General features: G+C 39.6%; 1 protein-coding gene and 1 long non-coding RNA gene across 3 annotated transcripts in view; one reads left to right on the forward strand and one right to left on the reverse strand.

Annotated features, from left to right (window-relative positions):
- Positions 1-17307, forward strand: part of LOC122816437 — a 200298-nt gene extending 182991 nt beyond the window's left edge. Inside the window, exons 2-3 of the long non-coding RNA XR_006367081.1 lie at positions 14868-15043; positions 17157-17307. This is a non-coding gene — a long non-coding RNA (uncharacterized LOC122816437). The remainder of the gene's footprint in view (positions 1-14867; positions 15044-17156) is intronic.
- Positions 1-22611, reverse strand: part of PALB2 (partner and localizer of BRCA2) — a 731562-nt gene that overhangs the window by 52214 nt on the left and 656737 nt on the right. For both annotated transcript variants that reach the window (XM_044089227.1, XM_044089226.1), the window contains one exon: positions 21518-21666. In XM_044089227.1, coding sequence (XP_043945162.1) covers positions 21518-21666 — 149 coding nt within the window. The remainder of the gene's footprint in view (positions 1-21517; positions 21667-22611) is intronic.

Below are 22611 nucleotides of genomic sequence, written 5' to 3' on the forward strand. Positions count from 1 at the left end.
AGTCCCACTTCGATAAATATTAACTAACTCAGTTCAGTATAAGCTATAAACTGTAAGGTAGAACCTCACAAAGCTCTGAAAAACATCTGCAATGCCTAAAAGCACTCCAGCTATTACAACAGCACAAAATGGCACAGGGAGTGCAGGAGACGCACTATGAGAAAGAGAGAGATAAGCTGAGTTTTACAGCCTTGGGCTGACTTAAAGGTGTCAAAGAAACTACTGCCGTTGCTTCCAACTTGAGGTTGAAGTGAATGAACTGGATCATGTGAGATCTGGAAATAAGCCATGTCCAGGATATTTTCCTGCAAGCAATCAACCTTGCAAAGCTTCCAGATGTCTCATTGCTGCACTAAGGTTAAGTCATTACACTTTTGTTTTTTGTTAACATTTGCTTAGCTAGTACCTGATGTTAGTAGTTTGTTTTCAATAACCATCTATATTCATTTAGAACCTAGGAGGAACCCTTTGCAAAATATTAAAATCTATACATTTGAGCTGCATACATACCCATACATGTGCATAAACTAATTTTCACAAGGGTGAAGATATCACAACTCGTAAAATTTTGATCAATACATCTGACAGGAACTGCAGATGTTATGCACATTTTATGTGCATTTTTAAATCAAATGACTATCTTGGTAGCCATACTATTAGATTCCCAATATCTGTAGCTAATTTGTCTTGAATGTCAGCTTCAAAATAAGTCTTATCTGTTTTATCAAGCTTACTTATTGAGATGTTATATAAATATGAAATAGGACATATTTCATATAATTTGACAAACTTATCTCTGCAGGTGCTTCAGACAGAAGTCATACAGCATACAACAGTTTGTTCAGACTTATGTCAGCCTCAATTATGCATCCCACATAGTGTTGCTGTTTCCTTACAGGTACTGACACATATGAAATCACAATTTGCACAATCTGAAACATAAGCAAACAGTTGCATCTCTGTAGGTGTGATTAATGAAAGTTATGTACTTAGCATAATGATAGATCTGTGTTGTTTTATTTTAGTCTGGTTCAACATGCGTTTTGTCAGATCTGGTCAGATCAGACGTTGGTGCCTTATACCACAATATTAGAACCAAAAGCTCTGCCTCCTTCCCTATCCACAGTTTTTCTTTCCTGTCTGAATTACCTCAGATTGAGTTTGCTGACTGATTTCAGTTGGTCATAAATTATGTAAGAAATAATGTAGGATAAAAGATGAGATTTGAGGACAACCACTATAGAAACAAAGTGGAAGAATGGTCAGACAGAGTCCAGACAAGGTCTAGTCAATACCTGCAAGAAGAAAATGACAATATGGCATGGGGAAGGAGGGAGTCAAAGCAGGGGTGTAGCTAGGATTTTCAAATTTGTACTCACAGCTCTCAAACTGCTACCCCCCTCCCCAGCCAAGCTACGGCCATTCTCGTAATTCACGGCTTTAGTGTCGATGAAGAGGCATTCACTGTAATGCCTCTTCAGTAATATAATACAAATTCACTCAAACTCGGTTCCTTGAATTGAAAATTAACCTGAAATGTCAGTTCTTTGAAAAATGCAGCATGGTAGTTGGGGTAGAGAATTTATGCTTTTGTTTTCTGTAACTAAGGTACAGGTTTTGAGCTTGAATAAATTACTAACCATCTGCTACCCCTAACTAGGATGTTTCATTCACACACACACCCCTCCCTACCTCTTAGTGCAAGAAATATGGACAAAGCCTAAAATAAACAGGGACAGATATTAAATAATGCTCTTGTGAACTTAGAAAGTTGCTAGAATAACAGGATTTGTGGTAGTATGAGAAAGTTGCTAGAATAACAGGATTTGTGCTAGTATGAATTTTTCTAAAGGACATGAAGTCTGAAACTCAAATGTCTGCCATTATTTAGCAACTTCAGCCTTCAATAATTTTCTAGAAAAATCACAAAATTTATGAGGAACAGACAAAAAATATAGGGCAAAAATCTGGACATTCTGCAAAATTTGGACAGTTGAGAGGTATGCTACCTACCTACCACACACACACACACACACACACACATACACACACACACCTCTCAACCTCTTAGAGCAACAAACGCATAAATAAAACTGAGGCAAAGGCCCAAAAATAAGGACATTTCTTTTTTAAATATTGCTTTTATAAACTTAGAAAGATAATAGAATAGTAGTAGGTCTTGCATTAGTACGAATTTTGTGAAAGGTATGAAATCTGAAACTCAAATGTCTGCCATTATTTTCTAACTTCAGTCTTTAACAATTTGCCATTAATCTGCCAGTAAACCGCAATTTTATGAAGAACGGACCAAAAATGTGATGCAAAAATATAAAATTGCCAGACAATACAGCTGGGAACCTGTCAGAGAAGGGACACCATTTTAATATGAGCACTGTTAACTTAGAGCAGCTGACAAAATTCGAGAATCTACATGCATTTCTGAAATAAAAGTAATGTATAACTCTGATCATTACAGTTATTTATAAAAGTAAACCCTCCACATTTTCTTCCAAAATTGCTATTTTGCGGAGAGATTATTAGGGGGAGAGCAACATTTTGAGCCAAAATTGGGGACAGTTGAGAGGTTTGGATATTTCTAATTCTATAAAGCGATTTATTTGCACATACCTCTTAATGCAGGAAATCTGGACAAGGCCAAATATATAGGGGGAACATACAAATAGTACTAAAAATTGACCTTGTATAAACTTAGGACAGTTGATAGAATATCAGGTCTTGCTTTAGCATGCATTTTTCTGAAGATTATGACGTCTGAAACTTAACGTCGGTCATTATTTAGTGACTTCATTCCTAAATGATTTGCCAGAAAAGTTTTATTTTGCATTTTACAGCACAAACACCAATAAATATCTGCTAAACAAAGCAATGCAGTCTCACAATGAAACTAGACTTAGCATTAAAACTTCTCTGCCCTTGAAACTCGCATTCATTGAAAGAGCATTGAAACCCACATTCAAAGAAAATACATTTTGCCAGTGGCAGATAAAGATTAACTTTGGGCTGTTTTCAAATCATAGGCCCCTTGCACATGAATCATACACGTGCTCTTTGATACACCTTCCATCATAAAAGTCTACTCAAACTTCTAAAGTCCACCAGTATCAGTAAAAATGCACAATCTCTGAACTAGTAAAAGCCATCTACATAATTCCACATTAAAGAAATCTGTAACTAATGAAGATGCTGCTGATAGCTTTATATTTCATGGTTTCATCTACAAATAAAGTGCCTGTTGCCCTTGAGGAATAAATTGCCTATGTTGCATTAAAAACAATGATACGCTAGTAATATTGCAATAGGGAATGGATGGCAAACTGATAACAGGTTCATAGTTACTACTATATATCTTTGCCAAAACGGACTACAACATCCACCCCCCTTTACAACACAGTACAGTATCAGCAATGCAATCTACCTACTGTGGGAGAAGAACCCACAGCCTTCTGCATCAAAAGCAAGTACACTACTTGTTGTGCTATTAACAGTACAAGCAGACTCAGCATAAGCAGCACTAAACTTAAGTTCCCCTGCAGCTCTCAGCTCCTTGTAAAATGTCGACACTCAGCTGTATCTCTGAACTTTGTAGCACAAGAAATCTGTGAAAAGCCAACATTTATTGGGGGGGGGGGGGGGGGGGACAAAAGCCCAAAACAACGGGACACATTTTAAACACTGCTTGCATAATTTTGGAAAGTTGCTAGAATAAAATGCTGTGTTATCACCATGCATGTCTTGAACCCAGAACCATATGCACTACAGTCAGTGCAACATATCACTATGCTAAATCAGCAGTTTGAAAAATAGGAAGACAAACTTAATGGCTATCATTTAGATAGCTCTAAACCTCTTAGCACAAAAAACCTGGACAAACAAAGCCAATAATAAGGGAATACAAATTTAGTTCTCACTTCACACCTTAGCACAAAAAACCTGGACAAACAACAAAAACAATAATGGGAGAAATACAACTTCAGTTCTCACTTCTCACCATAGTTCACAACCATTAGAAAAGCAAATCTGAACAAAGTTCAGAAATGGTGGTGGTTAGGGACTTTAGGCTCTTCTTACCCGGAAGCAAAGGTACAGGGTTTGAGCCTGAACACCTATAGCCTGCAGGTGTATTATGTTGGGGGCATTTTTCACAGACACACACACACACACACACACACACACACACACACACACACACACACACACACACACACACACACACACAGGATTGATTGCCTTCCAATTACAATAATCTGTTCGTACACACAGTGGATTGACTGCCTTCCAACTACAATAATCTGTTCGTTGCTTGCAGTGATATAATCCACACACACACTTACTTCAATTGTGGATTGATTGCCTTCCGATAATCCATTTGTGAACACACTTGCTTGCCTTCCAAACTACATTTCCCACACACTTGCTTGCCTTCCCACTCTTACCTGATAATCTGTTCATGGATTGATTGCCTTCCAACTATTCCTGCTCGCTCTCAGTGATACTCCATTTGCGACTGTTTCCCGCTCGCAGCCAGCCGGACATGATGTGAGCTCACTTCCGACTGGCTGGTATCCTCCTTAAAGGAGCCAACACCCTTTAAAAAGGATGAAAACTCACTTCCGACTGGTTGGTATCCTCCTCAAAGGAGCCAACACCCTTTAAAAAGGAAGAAATATGTACATACGTTTTTTTTTTTTTTTTCAAAAAAGCTACCCCCCCCCCTCTAAAAAAAGTTGTACTGAAATCAGTACAGTGCGTATGCCTCCTGACGTCCCTGAGTCAAAGAATGAGTCATGCTTGAGGTTGGGGGTGTTTTAACACTTAGAGGGCTACAGACCTTAAAGATTGGACTCTTGCAGGGCTAAGTATTGCCATCTGATGTACTGTGTCTACGTGGCACCCTATGAATTGTATGCTCTGACAGAGGAATAGTTTGCTTCTGCTGAAGTTTATTAATATTCCCAAGTGAACTGCCAGGAATAAAAGGACTGATTGGTGTTGTAATAGTAGTAGTTGGAAGTTAATCATCTAATTATGAGAAGACCTGGATCCCTTGTAGCTGGAGATAAGCTGTTACAACTGCGATTATCTTGGTTAACACCCAGGAGGCTGTAGTGAGACTGAATGGCAGCACTCTAATTGATGGTGATTGGCTTCCTGCTGGAAATGGAGGAATCTCTTTGATTGCCTCTAAACCTCAATATGATTGTAGGCTTCCTGGAGATGGATAGAACACATCCAATCATCCTTCCTCAAAAGAGGTGGAATGGATTGTACCGTGACCATCTGGAATTTTGCTATTTGATATACTGATTTAGACTGCCAAGATCCAATAATGCGTGGAGGTCCCCTGTCTTTTTTTGGAACTAAAAAGTAACTGGAATAGACTCTGGGATCCTAGCTGGTCTGGGGGACTGGCTGAATGACTTGTCTAGCAAATGTGAAACCTCTGTTGCTGCAGGTTCCAAATAATTAGGTGGAGCATTGGGAATCTTCAGTCTTGCTCTTCAGGAATCTAAAAACGTATTTTATAATCTCAAGTGATGATCCTTAACATCCAAGGATCAGAAGTCATTGTTTGCAAGGCTAGCAGGTGCAAGGAAAAGCATCCTTTGACTGCCTCCAGACTGCAGATGTCGGGAAAACATTCAGGCATGCTGATAAGGTTTCTCACTGAATGGCCCAGCAAAACCTTGATTTTGTCTACCACCTCTGTCTAGTGGGCAATGTCCAGTGGAGTCGACTCCTCCTCTACTTTGGGGAGTCCTGTCCCCAAGAATATCCTAGTGAAAATATTGGGATTTCTTGAACTACATTTCCTCCCTCCTCTGATTCCTGAAAAAGGATCTTTGATCATAGGATCACAGGAAGTTACTAGGCTATTGTCCTGGAGGCCCTTACAAGCAGGGACACAGGTGAAATTCCACGAGTGTATTTTCTGTTCCTCATCCAGTCATCCAGGTTGCACTTAAAGAGTTAATAAGGTATTCGGCTTGATGTGGAGAGGGAGTCTATTTCACAGAAGGGGGAGTCTCTGGGACATAAACTTGTCCTGCCAATAATTCCTATTGATGTCACAGACCAGGTTGAGGTCACTCATGTGGGTTACTCAAGTGGAGCTTGACTTGCGGATATGCAGCAGTCCCATCAAGGTGGGGTTTGAAATTGCTCTGTATGCCAGAGGTCACCTCTGAGAAGTCTATATGAGTCTGAATAGAGAGACAGGGCCTTTAGCCTATCTGTGTAGGGCAGATGTTTGAGGTCCTGGATTCTCCTGGTTATGAACCTCTGTGGTCTCTCCAGCTGCGGCATGTGCTTTATGAGGTACATGCCGAAAGAGGCATCGTACTCAATAATGGATCTTATAAGGGAAGACTACAGGAATGTTATGACCCCCTTGTCCCTGGATGAGATACCCTTACTAATGAGGTGGGCCATGTAAAAAGCGTTCCGTACAACGGGGGCAATATGGTGGTCAAAAGTCAGTTTGCTATCAACCTGGGTGCCCAAGTCCCTCAGGACTGATTGCATGCCGAGGACCTTGTTATTAATGTGATAATTTGTGGGGGCGTCACATGCATTTTTTGGCATTCAGTTTGAGGCCATGTTTCTGGCACCAGTGATTTGTTTGGGTGAGACCCTCTTGGAGGATGTCCACATCATTAGGGGAATTGACAGCGCCAACTTGCAGTCATCTGCAAACTTGGTCAGCCATGGCCCTCTGGTTTTGGCCTGCACCTCAGAAAAGTATATCCAAAACAACAGAGGCACCAAGACTGATCCCTGGGGTACACCGTTCATTAGAGGTCTACTGCCTGAGGTGGCTTCCCCTATTTTGACTAGATGGGTTCTATCAGTGAAATTACCCAGTTTGCTACCCATCTGGTAACATACGGATTGATACCTAGTTGAGAGACTATCTATTATACCTGAGTGGGGAATACTATCAAAGGCTTTGGTCAGGTCAAGGTAGGCTGCGTGCAGTCTTCCCCTTGTCCATGGCTTTGGTGACTGTCTCAAAGTTGTTGACCAAATTTAACAGGCATGACCTCGTCTGGATGAAACCAAACTGTGGAGAATCAAGTGTTTGGAGGTTGCCAATGTCCTTGTTAATGAGGTCCATAATAATCCGCTCCATGGCCTTGTGATTCAGGCTAGTTAGGCTGATGGGACTATAATTTCTTGGATCGGTGGATGTTCCACATTTGTGCAAAGGATCAACAGTGGCTGTCCTCCACTTAGCTGGGATGAAGCCGGTACTCAGGCTTTGGTTGAATATGGTGCCTAATGGTGCTGCAAGTTCCTGCCCGAGTTCATGTAGGATGCAGCCTGGGATGTTATAGGGTCCCATGGAGGCGGTATTTTTTTTTGCCTTTGAGAGGGCAGTGATGACTTGCTCCCTAGTGATAAGGGGAGGGGGCAGTTGCTGGGGATGTTCTGATTTACTGATGGGGGGGACAGATGGGTGAAATATTCACTGAACCTGTCTGCCAGCAGGTTGGCTATATCTACAGTGTTTGTGTATGCGGTGTCCTTGACCACTAGTTCTGTGCAGATCTGAGTACTTCCTTTGAGAATGCAGACATATGCCAAAAAGGCCTTATGACTGTCTTTAGTAGATGTGGGCAGTTTGGACTCGAAGTTTGCTTTGGAGGATTTCACTAGTGCTCTTATTTGCTTGTTCAGGCTAAGGAGAGATTGCTTCCAATCAGGTACCTGCTCCTTCTTGGTCCTAGACATCAATTATTTCCTTTTATTATAGAGTTTATTTATTGCAAATGTCCACCAGACAGGTTTGCTCTTCCTTGAAGAGGATGATTTTGTCCTGTCGGATATTCATGATTCCATGCAGCTATATAAATGCTCGTATAGTACTTTGGTGTAGGTTTGGACATATGCGCCAGTTCCTATGGAGGGAGAGGGGGCTTGTGCAGCTGTTTATACCTTACCTAAAGAGGTTGAAATTAGCTGTGGAGAAACTTTTTTTTTTTGCTTGACCCTAGCTGGGGGGGGGGGGGGTTACTTCAAAAGTGACAGCTTTGTGGTCGGAGCTTACCAGGGAGGATGACATTGTAGGGATGCTGCAGTGGTTACTCATGTTGGTTAGTACCAAGTCTAAGATATTTTCACCTCTTGTGGGGGTGTCAACCAGCTGGTCCAAGGCATTTGCACTGACAAACTCAAGAATTCTCTGGGCATTTGTGTTTGGGCACAAGTAGTTCTTCCAATCTATGGTTGGACAGTTAAGGTCACCCAGGATCAGGGTAAAGGGTTGAATTTTGATAGATTTGAAGAGGTCCAGATAGGTGGAGTGGGCATCTTGAGCCAAAGATGGGAGCATGTACCTAACTATGATTTGAATAGGGGTCTTGCCAATGGTTAACTGCACCTGGAGCGCCTCCTGTGAATCATACTGTTTGACTAGCCTGGAGGTGAGCATGTCTTTTACATATATTGCAACTCCACCTCCTTTTGCTTTGCTTCCCATGGTTTTGGGGTCTGAATGTATGACAGGATGAGTAAAGTGGTATGGCTGGGGTGCTCTCCGCAACTTTGAACCAGGTTTCTGTGACTGCACAAATGTCAACATCTTCCAGGGTTAAGAATGCTTGCAATGATTGCAGTTTCATGTTTAGACTCTTAGCATTTAGCAGCATGACCTTTACTTTGCGTTTTGATGAAATTTCCAAGTTGGTAGTTTTGACCTCATGGCATTGCCTAAAAAAAGGCACTATGGGGAGGCAACAACCTTTGCCAGGAGCCTGAAACACAAGGAAGACAGATGCAGGCCATCTCTGGAAAAGCATTGTGGTTTGTCAATCATGTCTTCCCAGGCTGTCAGGTACTGGATCCCCTTGGAATGACACCAGAAACTAAGTCAATTGTTAAAGTCAATCATTTTCTGTTTGTATTGAGGAGAAGAAAAAAGGATCCTTACGGCAGACAAGGTCTTACCGTCCTATTCACTCCTGATAAGTGTTTCTTTCACTTTTGGTTCAAATAAGTTGGAACCACCATAGGGGGCATTTATAAAGGATGTCTTAAAGCCTTCCATGAAATTGCACAGTCGCATCCAGGCACGACATCACATGGTAAAACTTGTGCCTGCTGCCCTTGCTGTACCATCTACTGCATTAAGTCAGTCTCATGTCCACGTGCATGGAAGATTGTAGGGTTGGGGGAGACATTTGGGCATCCACTGTTTTCTGGACGTCCATAACTAAGCTACCTGACAGGGACTTTGAAAGCTCATTGATCAAATCTCTTTGGAATCATGTCAAGTGTGCTAAATAGTTCAGCTCTCAGTGTGCAAATGTCGCTGAAGTGTATGCACATTTCCACATTCTGTCCAATGCCTTTGACTCCCTGCTCAGTGGCTGGACATAGGAACTTTCTTCAGACAGTTCCTTTTTTGTAGCTTCTGCTGCCACCATGGCATCTACTGGAGGACCCTTGGACCAATTTTTCTATCTTTGGAGACAACTAGTCTTGAATGGCTTTTATCAGATTCCTAAGCTTTCTGGGCAGTGAGATCAATTAAGGTGTCAGAAGGTGGGACCACCTAGTATGTCAAAAGGGCTGGACCCTAAAACTTCAAGAAACCCAGACTCATCCAAAGAAGCAGCTTCATTGTCTTGGGGGGGGGGGGGCACCATGGGGAATCTTCTCCATCAAGTAAGTTGGTGTCCTTAGTGACAGATTCAGGACAGGAGTCAATATGCTTCTACTTACAAGTTTTTGTCCAGAGGAATGTGCCTCAGGACTTTGCAAGGAGACACCTAACAGTCAGATGTGGAGCTCGAGTGGTTTGCGGTCTCAACGCTAATTGGATCTGTATGTTCCTGTCAACCAGAAAGAGAGGAAGGTGGTACAGTCTGCAGCAGGAGTTGGGATGGATCTGAGCTCTGTGCACACTCCAGTCTTTTTTGTCCAGCCAAGGCAGTCTCCACAGCCTAGCGAGCAGACTCAGCTAACGGAGCAGAGGAAAAATCACCCATAGCAGCATAATCAGCAGTCTTTTCAACTCCAAAGGCAAACGGCTCTGAGGACCACTTCAGAATTGAGCTATCCAGGGCTGAAGCTTCGAGTGGCAGGAACGGCCCCAAAAACATTGGCGTTCACCCCACTTTTAGGGACCGGACTCCAGTGCTCTGGCTCCAGACTCTACTTGACCCAAAGGCACGGGTGTTGAAAAAATTGAGAGAAGAAATCACAGCCGAAGTGTCCAGGGCTATCAACAATGATACAATGCAAGGGGGGGACTGGATCCCATATGCATCAGCTCCAAAAAGGGAGATGGCATCAGAACAAGCATGGCTGGTATCAAAGGGTCTGATCCTGGCCCTCTCCTCGAGGATGGAGCTAGGACGACTCCCAGCTGAATCGGTGTCCTCAGAAACTTCCTCATCATACAATCGACATCCAGTTCGGTTAGGCTTCTAGTATACTGACATGACCTCGAAGGAACAACTACTGATGTAGGTCTCAATGGGAGCATCTGAAAAATTGGGGAGTGAAGACTAATGCTGATTGACTCCGGAAAAAAGGAAGTTTTGTAATAGGGAATTCAGATTCTGGATGCAGTAGAATCACACTGCCTCAAAATCTTAGGTTACGGGCTCGAAACAGATGTTGGATCTGGAGACCTTTTCTTAGCTTTGCCAACTCGTTCCTCTGGTCTTTTTTCAGACTGTTTTTCCTTAGGCTTTTCCTTTGACTTGTCTCTTTCACTTTCTCTCTTTTTCCTTTGATCTTTTTATCTTTTCTTGTCAGCAGAAGAAGAGAGAGAGGATGCCTTTGGCTCTGAAGACATTTTGGATCCTGTCTGTGGTGGAATGAGTCTATTCAGGATAAGTTACTCTTTCCTTCCCTGGAGTGCCCTTGTGCCAAAGGCAGCACAAATAGGCAGGTATCCTGCAAGTCGGAAGGACACCAGTAGTACACACAAGAGTGTGGGTCTTGAGGGCGGATATTATGCCCACAGGAAGGACATTTTTTTAAATTTGTACAGTTTTCCAACATCAGAAAAAAGGGCTTAGTCTATTTAAACTATAAGAGAATAAGTTATACGCCATATATATATATATATATATATATATATATATATATATATATATATATATATATATATATATATCTATATATACACACACATATATATATATATATATATATATATATATACACACACACACATATATATATATATATATATATATATACACACACACACATATATATATATATATATATATATATATATACATATATAGCGTCTAAATCTAACAAACTACGAACAGTAGTAACTAGAAAATTCTATGCTGACACTATAAACTGGCCTAATAACTTTTCCAAAGTTGACTACAATCTCCTGAGAGCAAGTATAAGCAGCTTCACAGCCATTATCCCTTCAGCTGGAACTAGCACTAATGTCCAAGCCTACACCAACAAACTATACGAGCACCTACATAGCTGTATGGATTCAGCAATACCTGACAGGACCAAATAATCTTCCTCAAGGAACAGAAAACCTGTCTGGTGGACATCAGCAATAAACAAACTCTATAATAAAAGGAAAAAAATTGCTGTCCAGGACCAAGAAGGAGCAGGTGTCAAGTTGGAAGCAATCCCTCCTTTGTCTGAACAAGCAAATAAGGTCACTGGTGAAATCCTCTAAGCTAACTTGAAGTCCAAATTGGCCAGATCTGCTAAGGACAATCACAAGGCCTTCTTCACATATCTTCGCAATCTCATAGGTAATACCTAAATCTGCTCTGAACACCACAAACACAAATGCTGTAGATATAGCCAACCCGCTGGCAGACAGGTTCAGGTAAAACTTCACCCACTGTCCCCACCAGCAGTAAACCATGATATCCCCAACACCTGCCTCACTCCCCTCATCACCAGGGAGCAGGTCTTTAATGCCATCTCAAAGGCAAAAAATACAGTCTCCATGGGACCCAACAACATTCCTGGCTGCATCCAACATGAACTCAGGCATGAGCTCTCAGCTCCATTAGGCACCCTATTCAACTAAAAGCTGAGCACTGGCTTGGTCCCAGCCGAATAGAGGACGGCCACTGTCATCCCTCTAGACAAATGTGGAGCGTCGATTGACCCGGCAATTACAGGCCAATTAGCCTAACTAGCCTGATCTGCTAGGCCATGGAACGCATTACCATAGACCTTATAAACAAGGACATTGGCAACTTCCAAACGTTTGGCCCCATACAGTTTGGTTTTGCCAAAAGGAGTTCATGCCTATTAAACTTGGTCAACTTCTCTGAAACAGTCACCAAAGCCATGGACAAGGGGAAGACGGTGCACACTGCCTACCTTGACCTAGTCAAAGCCTTCGACACTATTTCCCACTCAGGCATAATAGATAAACTCTCCCAGCTAGCCATCAACCTGTATGTTACCAGACAGGTAGCTAACTGGCTCACTGATAGAACCCACTCAGTCAAAATAGGGGACGCCACCTCTAGTAGTAGACCTGTAACGAGCGGTGTACCCCAAGGATCAGTCTTGGGGGCCTCTACTGTTTGGGATATACTTTTCTGAGGTGCAAGCCAAAACCAGAGGTCTGTGGCTGATCAAGTTTGCAGATGAATGCAAGCTAGGTGCTGTCTTAAATTCTCCCTGTGATGTGAACATCTTCCAAGAGGGCCTTACCCAACTAATGATTGGGGTCATTAGCAATGCCTAAACTGAATGCCAAGAAATGTATCAGTATCCCCTTTGGGGAAAATGGTCCCACTAATTATCAGATTAATAACAATGTACTAAGCACGCAAGCAGCTGTCAGGAGCTTGGGCACCCACGTTGATAGCAACCTGACTTCTGACCACCATGTTGCCACCGTTGTACAGAAGGCTTTCTACATGGCCCACCTCATAAGTAAGGTTATTTCATCCAGGAAAAAGGAGGTCATAACATCCCTGGACTTCTCCCTTATCAGACCCATTAGTGAGTACAATGCCCCCTTCGGCATGTAACTTGCCAAGCACACGTAGCAGCTGGAGAGACCACAGAGGTTCCTGACCAGGAAAATCCAGGGTCTCAAACACCTGTCCTATACAGATAGGCTAAAAGCTCTGTCCCTAACTCAGTCTTGTACAGACTGCTCAGAGGTGACCGGTGTCTGGCATGCACTCGGGAAACACGCAAGCAAGGCCTCAACCTGGCCTGTGACATTAAATGAACTTGTTGGCGGGATAGATTTGTGTCCCAGAGATTCTTCCACCTGTGGAATAATTCCCTCCTCCATGTTAAGCAGATTACCTCTCTAGCCCTCTTTAAGAGGAACCTGGATGACTGGATGGGAAACAAAAAATACACCCCTGGGATCCCACCTGTGTCCCTGCTGGACAGGGGAAACAGGTGCTGACTTTGTGGGAACTTGGGCAAAATTCTTGGCTAGGCTTGTAAGGGCCTCCAGGCCAATAGCCTAGTATCATCCTATGAACCCACTACTAACACTAAATATTATATTCAAAAAATATTAACTACTGCAATAAAGGAAAGAGAAAAAGGTTCAAAATCTGGTTAGACAGGCGGCAAAAGGAATCTGAGGTAATTCGGGCAGGAAAGGGGCATTGTGGGTAGTGGAGAAGTCACAGATTTCGGATCTAATACTAAAGTATAAGGCACTGACGTTGGATCCGACTGGATTTGACAACCCACCTGTTGAAATAGATGAAAATAGACATCAGATACAGAAATTATGTACTGGGGCTGGTTTGTCCAGACTAATGCCGGTTTCAAAACAATAACTCACCCATCATGTTGCCATGCACTCTTTTTGAGATATTGACTCAAATAAGACAAAAGTCATACTTCTTACAATCTGACATGCTATTAGATCTCTGAAACTGAACAATGCAGATGTCACACAATGTACAGACTGAACAGGTAACAGCTTCAAAATGGCACATCATCCATCATTATGACATGCTCTGTTACAGAGACGGACACACAAATAAGAAAAAATACCTCGGGCATATCTGAAACTAACTATTGTATCGCTGCATGCGTGTTACATAGAAATCATATATTAGGTAAGTTTGTTTGAACTGATGACAGCTTCAGAATGGTACATACCCCATCACCCTTCCATACTCCCTTGACACAAATATGAAAAATATTACTGTTTGCACACACTGAAAAAACAAGTATTAGAACTCTGGCGGTGTGAAAGACAAAGCATGGGAGAAGGGGGGCATGCTATTCAAACACAAAATGGTAGACACATACTGAGTTTTGTCAGCCTGAAACAATGAGATATATACATGTTTGCAACATGTTCAGAATGCACTTCTTTTTATGTTGGTAAAACCAATAGAATGTTAAAGGAACGTATTTTACAGCATATGGGTGATATATGGAGAAATGTGCAAAGAAGTGCAGTAGCTCAACACATTAATGAATTTTAACAGCACGATTTTAAATTCATGGCTTTGGATATTTACACTCCTGCACCTAGAGATGGTGATATAAAGAATGCCACAGAAGTTAAAGAAACCCACTGGATAGCTGGTTTGAGAGCTTATGTTCCACCAGGCGTAAATGGTTTTATACCTTTAAAACCTATTTTAAGGACTAGAAAATGTTAACTGGTTAAAGGTTTTAATTAATGTAATTAGTTTTTTAAGTGTATTTATATGCAGACTGATTTTATATTTTTTGTATTGATCTGATGAAGGCCGCAGCTCCGAAAACACTCATCTGTTTACTGCTTATTGTTTATTAAATATATGTGGTTGTCCCATTGTTGTTTCTCAAGTATTTTAACCTGTTTTTTTCTACATTGGGACTGATTTTCTCCTTATTGCTGTTTGCCTACTTTATAGACTTCTGTTTCTTCACAAGGAGTAACATGGCAGAAAGTGGTGAAGTGGAAGTTGACTACTGCCCTAGACTGATATCCAAGGAAAATTCTGGCTATATTAAGAAGTTATCGATAGCAGGACTGAATCCTTTGTTGTCCTTGAATTTTAACCATGAGAAGCAAGATGTGGCTGCTCAGGTAATTAAAGAAGAATTTATAGAACTTCTTAAAAAGTTGGAAGATGAGTTATATAAACTGAAACGTTTTCAATGGCAATGTATGCATTTAGAAGCATGCCTGCATTTTAAAGTCATTCCGAGGGGGCTACGTATTTTTGCATGCCTACCTATGGCTCCAGATTTACTTGCCAAATGGCAGGCCATTAACATATAAAGTAGCTTTAAATATATGGAGCTGCTTATTGATTATTTTAAACCTAGAGAGACAGCCCTGATACATTGTTTGGAAGAGATACAAACTGCAATTGCCAAGGACTACCCTGAAATCAGGTATGCTGAAAAACCTGATGTACTGTTTTGCAATATTTCTCTTTATGACTAAGTTGCAACGCATAAAAACTAAAACGTTGGAAAGAGAGTATGCTGATTTTGTTAAAGAAAAAACGCCAAACTGGTGTCTGCCAACCACCACGAACCAAACAAAAACTGGAACTGGAAGCAAGCGAAGAACCACTACCAAAGTTTATTGTAAAACACTAGATCCACAGTAAATCACACTGCTAATACACAATGAGCGCCTTCTCACTCAGCGTTTTCGTCACTACTGGACTTCATCAGATAAAAAACTGCTGTTCCTAGTTACCTTTTATATAATTTAAAAAAACAATGAACCAATCTAATTCAAGCCTTCAAAAACATATCAATTAATTGCTAATTATGTACGCTTTCTAAAAAATAAATAAATTTAAAAACCACAGTTATTTCTTTTAGTTTTATCACATAATCCTAAAACCTTATTGTATATAAAGGAACCCTCCTAAAATTTCTTTTAACTTATTTAGATGTGTAAATATATATTTAAATAAATTAAAATTCGTTTAAAAAATTGGTTTAAAAAATATATATGAATAAAATAGATGAGATGAAATATCATCATTGTAAACCTATATGTTCTGTGTAACCATAGTGCCATCTCCTGGTTACCTTTGTTATCACACCTTTCCCTTCATATTTTTTCAGCTCTTATTTTCAAAAGAGGCTGAATGGATATGTGGTCATTTAAGCCAGGTTTCCTATTAGCTTCTACAGCTACCTGCCACCACAATTCTTTGTAGGCTATAAGTTATAAGTTGACCACATATCCATTCAGCCTCTTTTGAAAATAAGAGCTGAAAAAATATGAAGGGAAAGGTGTGATAACAAAGGTAACCAGGAGATGGCACTATGGTTACACAGAACATATAGGTTTACAATGATGATATTTCATCTCATCTATTTTATTCATATATATTTTTTAAACCAATTTTTTAAACTAATTTTAATTTATTTAAATATATATTTACACATCTAAATAAGTTAAAAGAAATTTTAGGAAGGTTTCTTTATATACAATAAGGTTTTAGGATTATGTGATAAAACTAAAAGAAATAACTGTGTTTTTTAAATTTATTTATTTTTTAGAAAGCGCACATAATTAGCAATTAATTGATATGTTTTTGAAGGCTTGAATTAGATTGGTTCATTGTTTTTTTAAATTATATAAAAGGTAACTAGGAACAGCTGTTTTTTATCTGATGAAGTCCAGTAGTGACGAAAACGCTGAGTGAGAAGGATTTCATTGTGTATTAGCAGTGTGATTTACTGTGGATCTAGTGTTTTACAATAAACTTTGGTAGTGGTTCTTCGCTTTGCTTCCAGTTCCAGTTTTTGTTTGATTTTGTTAAAGGCCATATATTTATCTGGCCAAAAAAGAATACAAATGCTGTTGACTCAGATTCTAATATTCAGGGTGTTAAAGTTGTACCTAAGACTTTTAACACAGTCCCTAAAGGTTCAAACTTTTCCAAGAACAGTAAGGATGGGATGTTGGAGGTTAGCAATGTGCCATCCATGTCAGTGATTGGTCAGAATGTATCAAGTGATTAATGTCTCAATATTATTACATCAGAATTTAAAATTGAGGCCACTGAAGTAATTCAGGAGTCAGAGAACAGGGCTGCAACAAAAACTGATGAAATTCCACCCTCCGTGTTTAATTCTTCTGTACTAACCACTAAGAACATTAAGATAGGAGCCAGACCAAAGACTAATGCAACTTTTTTTACCCCTGCTCACTCATCTACCTTTACAAGTGAGGGCATCAGAGAAACACAGAAGGAGGCTGTTCAGCAACAATCGCAACAGAAGGAAGCTTTCTATGGACAGTCCAATATAGATGCATTTAAAATGGTACTTAATCTTTCTCATAAATGTTTAACTGATGTGCAAATTGATGTTTTAAACAAGGGCTAGTCTTTTGTACCAGCTGTTACTAACAAGTTACATGATGTGATGTTAGATTTAAGGCAGTTTGCTAGGAATGTAAATGTGCATTGTGTTTTCTAACAGTGCTGCTGCTGAATATAATAAGTATAAAAAACCTAGTACATTTATGCCTGTTTCTCAACCAGTGATGGATACATTTTGAAAGTTAGTGATAATGAAACTGATACACTTCTTATGTCCAGGCGTAGACCAGGACTCGAACTTAAACTTGCAAGAAAAGCAAGCATTGGATGATCTCATTGCTGGCAGAAGTATTGTTATAAAATCTGCAGACAAAGGAGGTGCAGTAGTGGTGCTAGACTATTCTACATATGTGGAAACTATGAATAATGAGAGTTAGATGAAACTACTTGTACTCTTGTGAACATGAAAAAAGTGAGAGAGATTGTTAGTAATGTGAAGAATGCTAGTTTCATCTATTAGACTAGCATTACTTCTAAGATTACTTTATGGTAGATTTCCCTAATATATCAGGTTTACCTAAGATACATAAATCTTTGGAAAAACCTCCTCTAAGGCCAATAATAAATGGCTCAGGATGGGTTGCAGAAACAATTTCTATATGGGTAGAAGGACAACTTAAACCTATGGTAAAATACGTCTGTCTCTGTGTTAAGAGACTCTTCACATTTTTTACAACAATTAAGTGAATATATGGAGAGCTTGAATTCAAATGCAAGATTTATTCTTGTGATCTTAGATGTAAAGAATCTCTTTACAGTCATTCCTAATGATACAGGGCTAAGGTACATACATTGCTTTAATGAAAGAGTAGCATATATGGACAAAAAATATGTTGAATGTATATGTAGATTGTTGAGTATTGTAATTGAGAACAATGTGTTTGCTTTTGAACAGAAGTTTTATTTACAGCAATGTGGTGTTGCTATGGGCACACCCTGCGCTAACAGTTATGCAAACCTGGTTCTAGCTGAATGGGAGATGAGATACATTTTGACTGAAGAAAATCCGTGGCTAGCACATATGGGTTTATATTGCAGATTTGTGGATAATGTCTTTTTTTTTGTAGAAAGGGGATACACTACAATTGGATGCTTTTGTTAACTATTTAGAGACAACCATCACATTTTTAAGATTTACTGTGTATTCATCTGTAGATTTTATAGAATGTTTGGATATTTTGTTAAAAGTGGACGAAGGGAGTAAAATAAGCACTTTGTTATACCATAAGTCATGCTGGAAAAATGTTCTATTGGATAGGGGTAGCATTCACCCCCAGCATATTTTTAAAAATGTCATGGATAATCAGTTTCTGAGAACTTCCCGACTTTGTAGTAAGGAAAGTGATTTTTTACATCATATAAATGTAACAGAGAATAATTTGTTAGAACGTAGTTGCAAAAGTAGGGAAGCATCAGAAAGGGTCAAGTCCATGAGAGATGGGAAAGGTAGACCTTGGTATTGAAAAAATACTGCAAATTCAATTAATAATGGACAGAGAAATATATGTAAGGTTAGGCTACCCTTTACGTTTAGTACTGATTTTAAATATATAAAGAATATAATACAAAATAACTGGAAGATATTACTGCCTGATGACAGGATGAAAACTATAGTAGGTGATCTGCCAAACTTCAGCTACAAGACACATCGTAACATGAAGAGTCTGTTATGTTATAGATCAGGACCTGGAGATAAGAATAACCTAGGTAAATTATATAGTGGAAAATCAGGTACATATCCATGTAAAAGATGTAAGGCATGCAGGTATATTAAAACTGATAATGTGTTTGAGCATCCTGTTGCTAAAAGGATATACAAGTGTTCACATTATGTTTGCTGTTCTACTAAAAATGTGACTTGTATAGCAACCTGTTCAGAATGCACTTCTTTTTATGTTGGTAAAAACCAATAGAATGTTAAAGGAACATACTTTACAGCATATGGGTGATATATTGAGAAATGTGCAAAGAAGTGCAGTAGCTCAACACATTAATGAATTTTCACAGCATGATTTTAAATTTATGGCTTTGGATATTTAATGTAATTAGTTTTTAAGTGTATTTATATGCAGACTTTTATATTTTTTGTATTGATCTGATGAAGGAGGCATCTCCGAAAGCGATTATCTGTTTATTGCTTATTGTTTATTAAATATATGTGCTTTGCCATGGTTGTCCCATTGTTGTTTAAGTATTTTAGCTGTTTAAGATGTTACTCAATGCATTTGCAACCACAGAATTTCATTTAAAAACCTCGACAGATACAATGGCAAGCAGATAATGAGTGTATGCATTGATTTCTACATTTTTTTTAACAAGAGTTTTCTCAAACATCAGTTTATCACAGGGAGACCATCATGTGCCCATAATTCATACAAGCACACTGATGCTTGCTTACAGTTTTCACAAGTCTAGAAAACTGGAAAGGCTGAATTCTCCTTTGCCACTGTGATGCTCAAAATGCTTCAGAGTTAGAAGGGCACGCTAGGAAAAGACCAGGGCATCATAAAAAACATACATACCACTGGTGGTATTTTAATATTTGATGACCAGTGGAACCCACTGTGAATGAAATGACTTGTACAATTTACTTTCAGCACTGACTGCAGATACTTTCTTGACACAAGTATAAAGAGGAGGCAAGTCAGGGTAATGTGAATTTTGGAGCAACTATTTTGTAGTGTCTGGGATGTGGATAGAAATGTCCTTTGATCAGTTCACATGTCCAGTAAATTTCAGGGTTGGAAAACTAAGGGTGGGGATGTTAGCATTTTCCTGAAAATGAGAAAGATGTGAGCTTGTGTTTCACACTTTGAAACCAAGACATAGTCTGAAGCTACTAAGCACAGCTGGACAGAATGTAAATGGTACAGGCATAAAAGACGATACTTTCAGATACGTCTGCATGTTCATTTGCATTGTTCAACTAATAACCATTTGAAATGCTGGGACCCACTTCAGAGAGTCCTGAAATATGGACATTGACTAGCTGAAAAAAAAAAACGTGCATACACCAAATCCAAGATGGCAATTTCTTGGAACATTCCTTTTTCTCCAAGGTATAAACATCTTGGAGTTGGTATATACAAGTTTGGAGCGTGTGGGAGTGGGGCTTGATCCCCACATCAAAGGGGGGGGGGGGTTGCAGGGGGCTTTCCCCTCAAAAACACTTTTAAAGGAAGACTGATGTTTGATATTCACTCTTCTGCAACATTTTTGGTCTTTTATCAGTGTGTCGGATCTCGCCGTTAAGAATGCTGAGATTTCAAAAGGAAGTAGTTTACCTTTACCCTTACCCTAGCCAGAAAAAAAAAATCAACTTTTCGGAAAAGACATTCCTATACTACTTTCTGACCACTCGAGATTCAGGGCACCAGTCAAAAACAAAAAAATACTGACTAATCCAGGAACGCAAAAGAAGCAGGCTTTCCATCAATGAGATAAGTAAGCAGTGAAGTAACAAAAGGAACTCGCTGTAACAACTGATCTTTGAGGGTATCTCTTGCAGTAAATTCAAATAATTGGAGAACTGTTAGAAAAGATGCAGAAGTTACGTGAAGAACACATGTCAAAGACGTGCCTTGTAGCAGATCTATGGATTTTTCCCCAATCACTCTGCCTTTGTTGCTCTTCTGGAATCGTATTCTTTTTTTGGAGGAGAATGCTGCGATTCTCAGGACCTCTATTACCTCCTTTTATTTTTACAAGGACAGGTCTTGTTGATCAAAAGAATTCTAGTTAGGTTGGGAAAGTACTGAGGTGCATGTCTTGGTGCTATTTTACTACATCTGCTGAAGTCAGAAGGCACATCCCAAGTGGGAATGCTGGAAACCTGATGCTAGTACTCCCTATGTCTAGGAGATGGTTGTAGTTTGCATCTACCACACGTCACCCCAAAATAAAATCAATCTAGCTTGACACAACGCAGCTTAAGGACAAGACAGCCCAAACATCTTTACAATGCTACCATCTTCAGATTGAATCTTAGGAAAGTAAATGCAGTGTGGGCAAAAGGAGGTCAATGTTCCTTTGTTTTAGTGGCATCTTAATCATTCAGCTACTTTTTCTATGCATAACTTAAATGTATTAAACATGTTGTATGTACATGGTAAGTCCAAAAGGCAAACTACATTTTTGCGTTGTTTCTTAACTTATGGCCAAACAAAACTTCAAACAACAGTATTTATAGCAAGGTAATCATTTACCTTCCAATGTTTCCAGCAGGAAGTGTGTATGACATCACAGGAATGCTGCATGCTGTTTTAGGATTGGCTGCAAACAGTCTGAATACAGAATGACCAGAAGATGCATCATCATCCATGCAATGTAAACTCACCAAGATGAACAACATGCCCTGAGTCCAAAAGAAAGAATGACAAACCTATTAGTCAAAGATAAACTTGTAATGGAAGTAGATAGTAATATTACTGATTAATGATATGTTATCAGCAAAATCTGCAACCATGATATGGTGTAAATGAAATGATGATTCTTCAATACCTTCCAAATGATTTGTCAAATATGTAAGCATATGGAGTGGGAAATCAGTCGCTAGCCAAAGTATTTAGAAATAAAGACATTCTGTTACTGTCAAAGAACAACTACAATTTATTGACTAGGTTAGCCCGACTAGACCACTAGCTTCTTTTCAGGGGAGACCCAAGGTGGTAGTCATACTAACAAGGGGAAATTTGGCCAGCACACTGACAAACCTCCCCTACTCTTTCTTAAGTGCTGTGGGATCTTTTACATCAAATTTTGCTACAGCCAACTCAGACAGATAGAAACTGTTTAATGTCTCATTCAAAGAATGGATAAAGAGCTGCTCAAAGTTCCAGAAAAGCCTTGCTCAGTCCAAGTAAAATTTCAGTGTACTGTGCACATTTAGTACGTGTAAGATTCTCTCTCTCTCATTTTGGAGTGATGGAAAAATGTGCAGGTGTGCTTGGTTTAGGGATAACTCTGTCACCACCTTTTTAAAACAAGAAAACATCTTTACTAAATTATCATGTATGACAAAGGCCATGTTACATTTATATAAATGACAATAAGCCATAGCGACACAATGTCAGATGCAAACATTATGCATTCCAAACTGTGCCGACACAACTGTAGCTGCAAACATTATACATCACTTTTAACACATCCAGTTATTGTTACTAGACCATTACATAGCGGATTCAAATCCTGCCTTCTTTTAAACCCCATTCCTCCTCTGCATGTATTGATCCCACAGTTCCCATTTTTTCCTGTGTAATTTGTTCCTACCCTTTTCTAAAGATCGCAGTTCCAGTTGTTT

This window comes from Protopterus annectens, chromosome 12.part0 (assembly GCF_019279795.1).
Source record: "Protopterus annectens isolate FY-2018-M chromosome 12.part0, PAN1.0, whole genome shotgun sequence".
In the NCBI taxonomy this organism is placed as follows: domain Eukaryota; kingdom Metazoa; phylum Chordata; order Ceratodontiformes; family Protopteridae; genus Protopterus; species Protopterus annectens.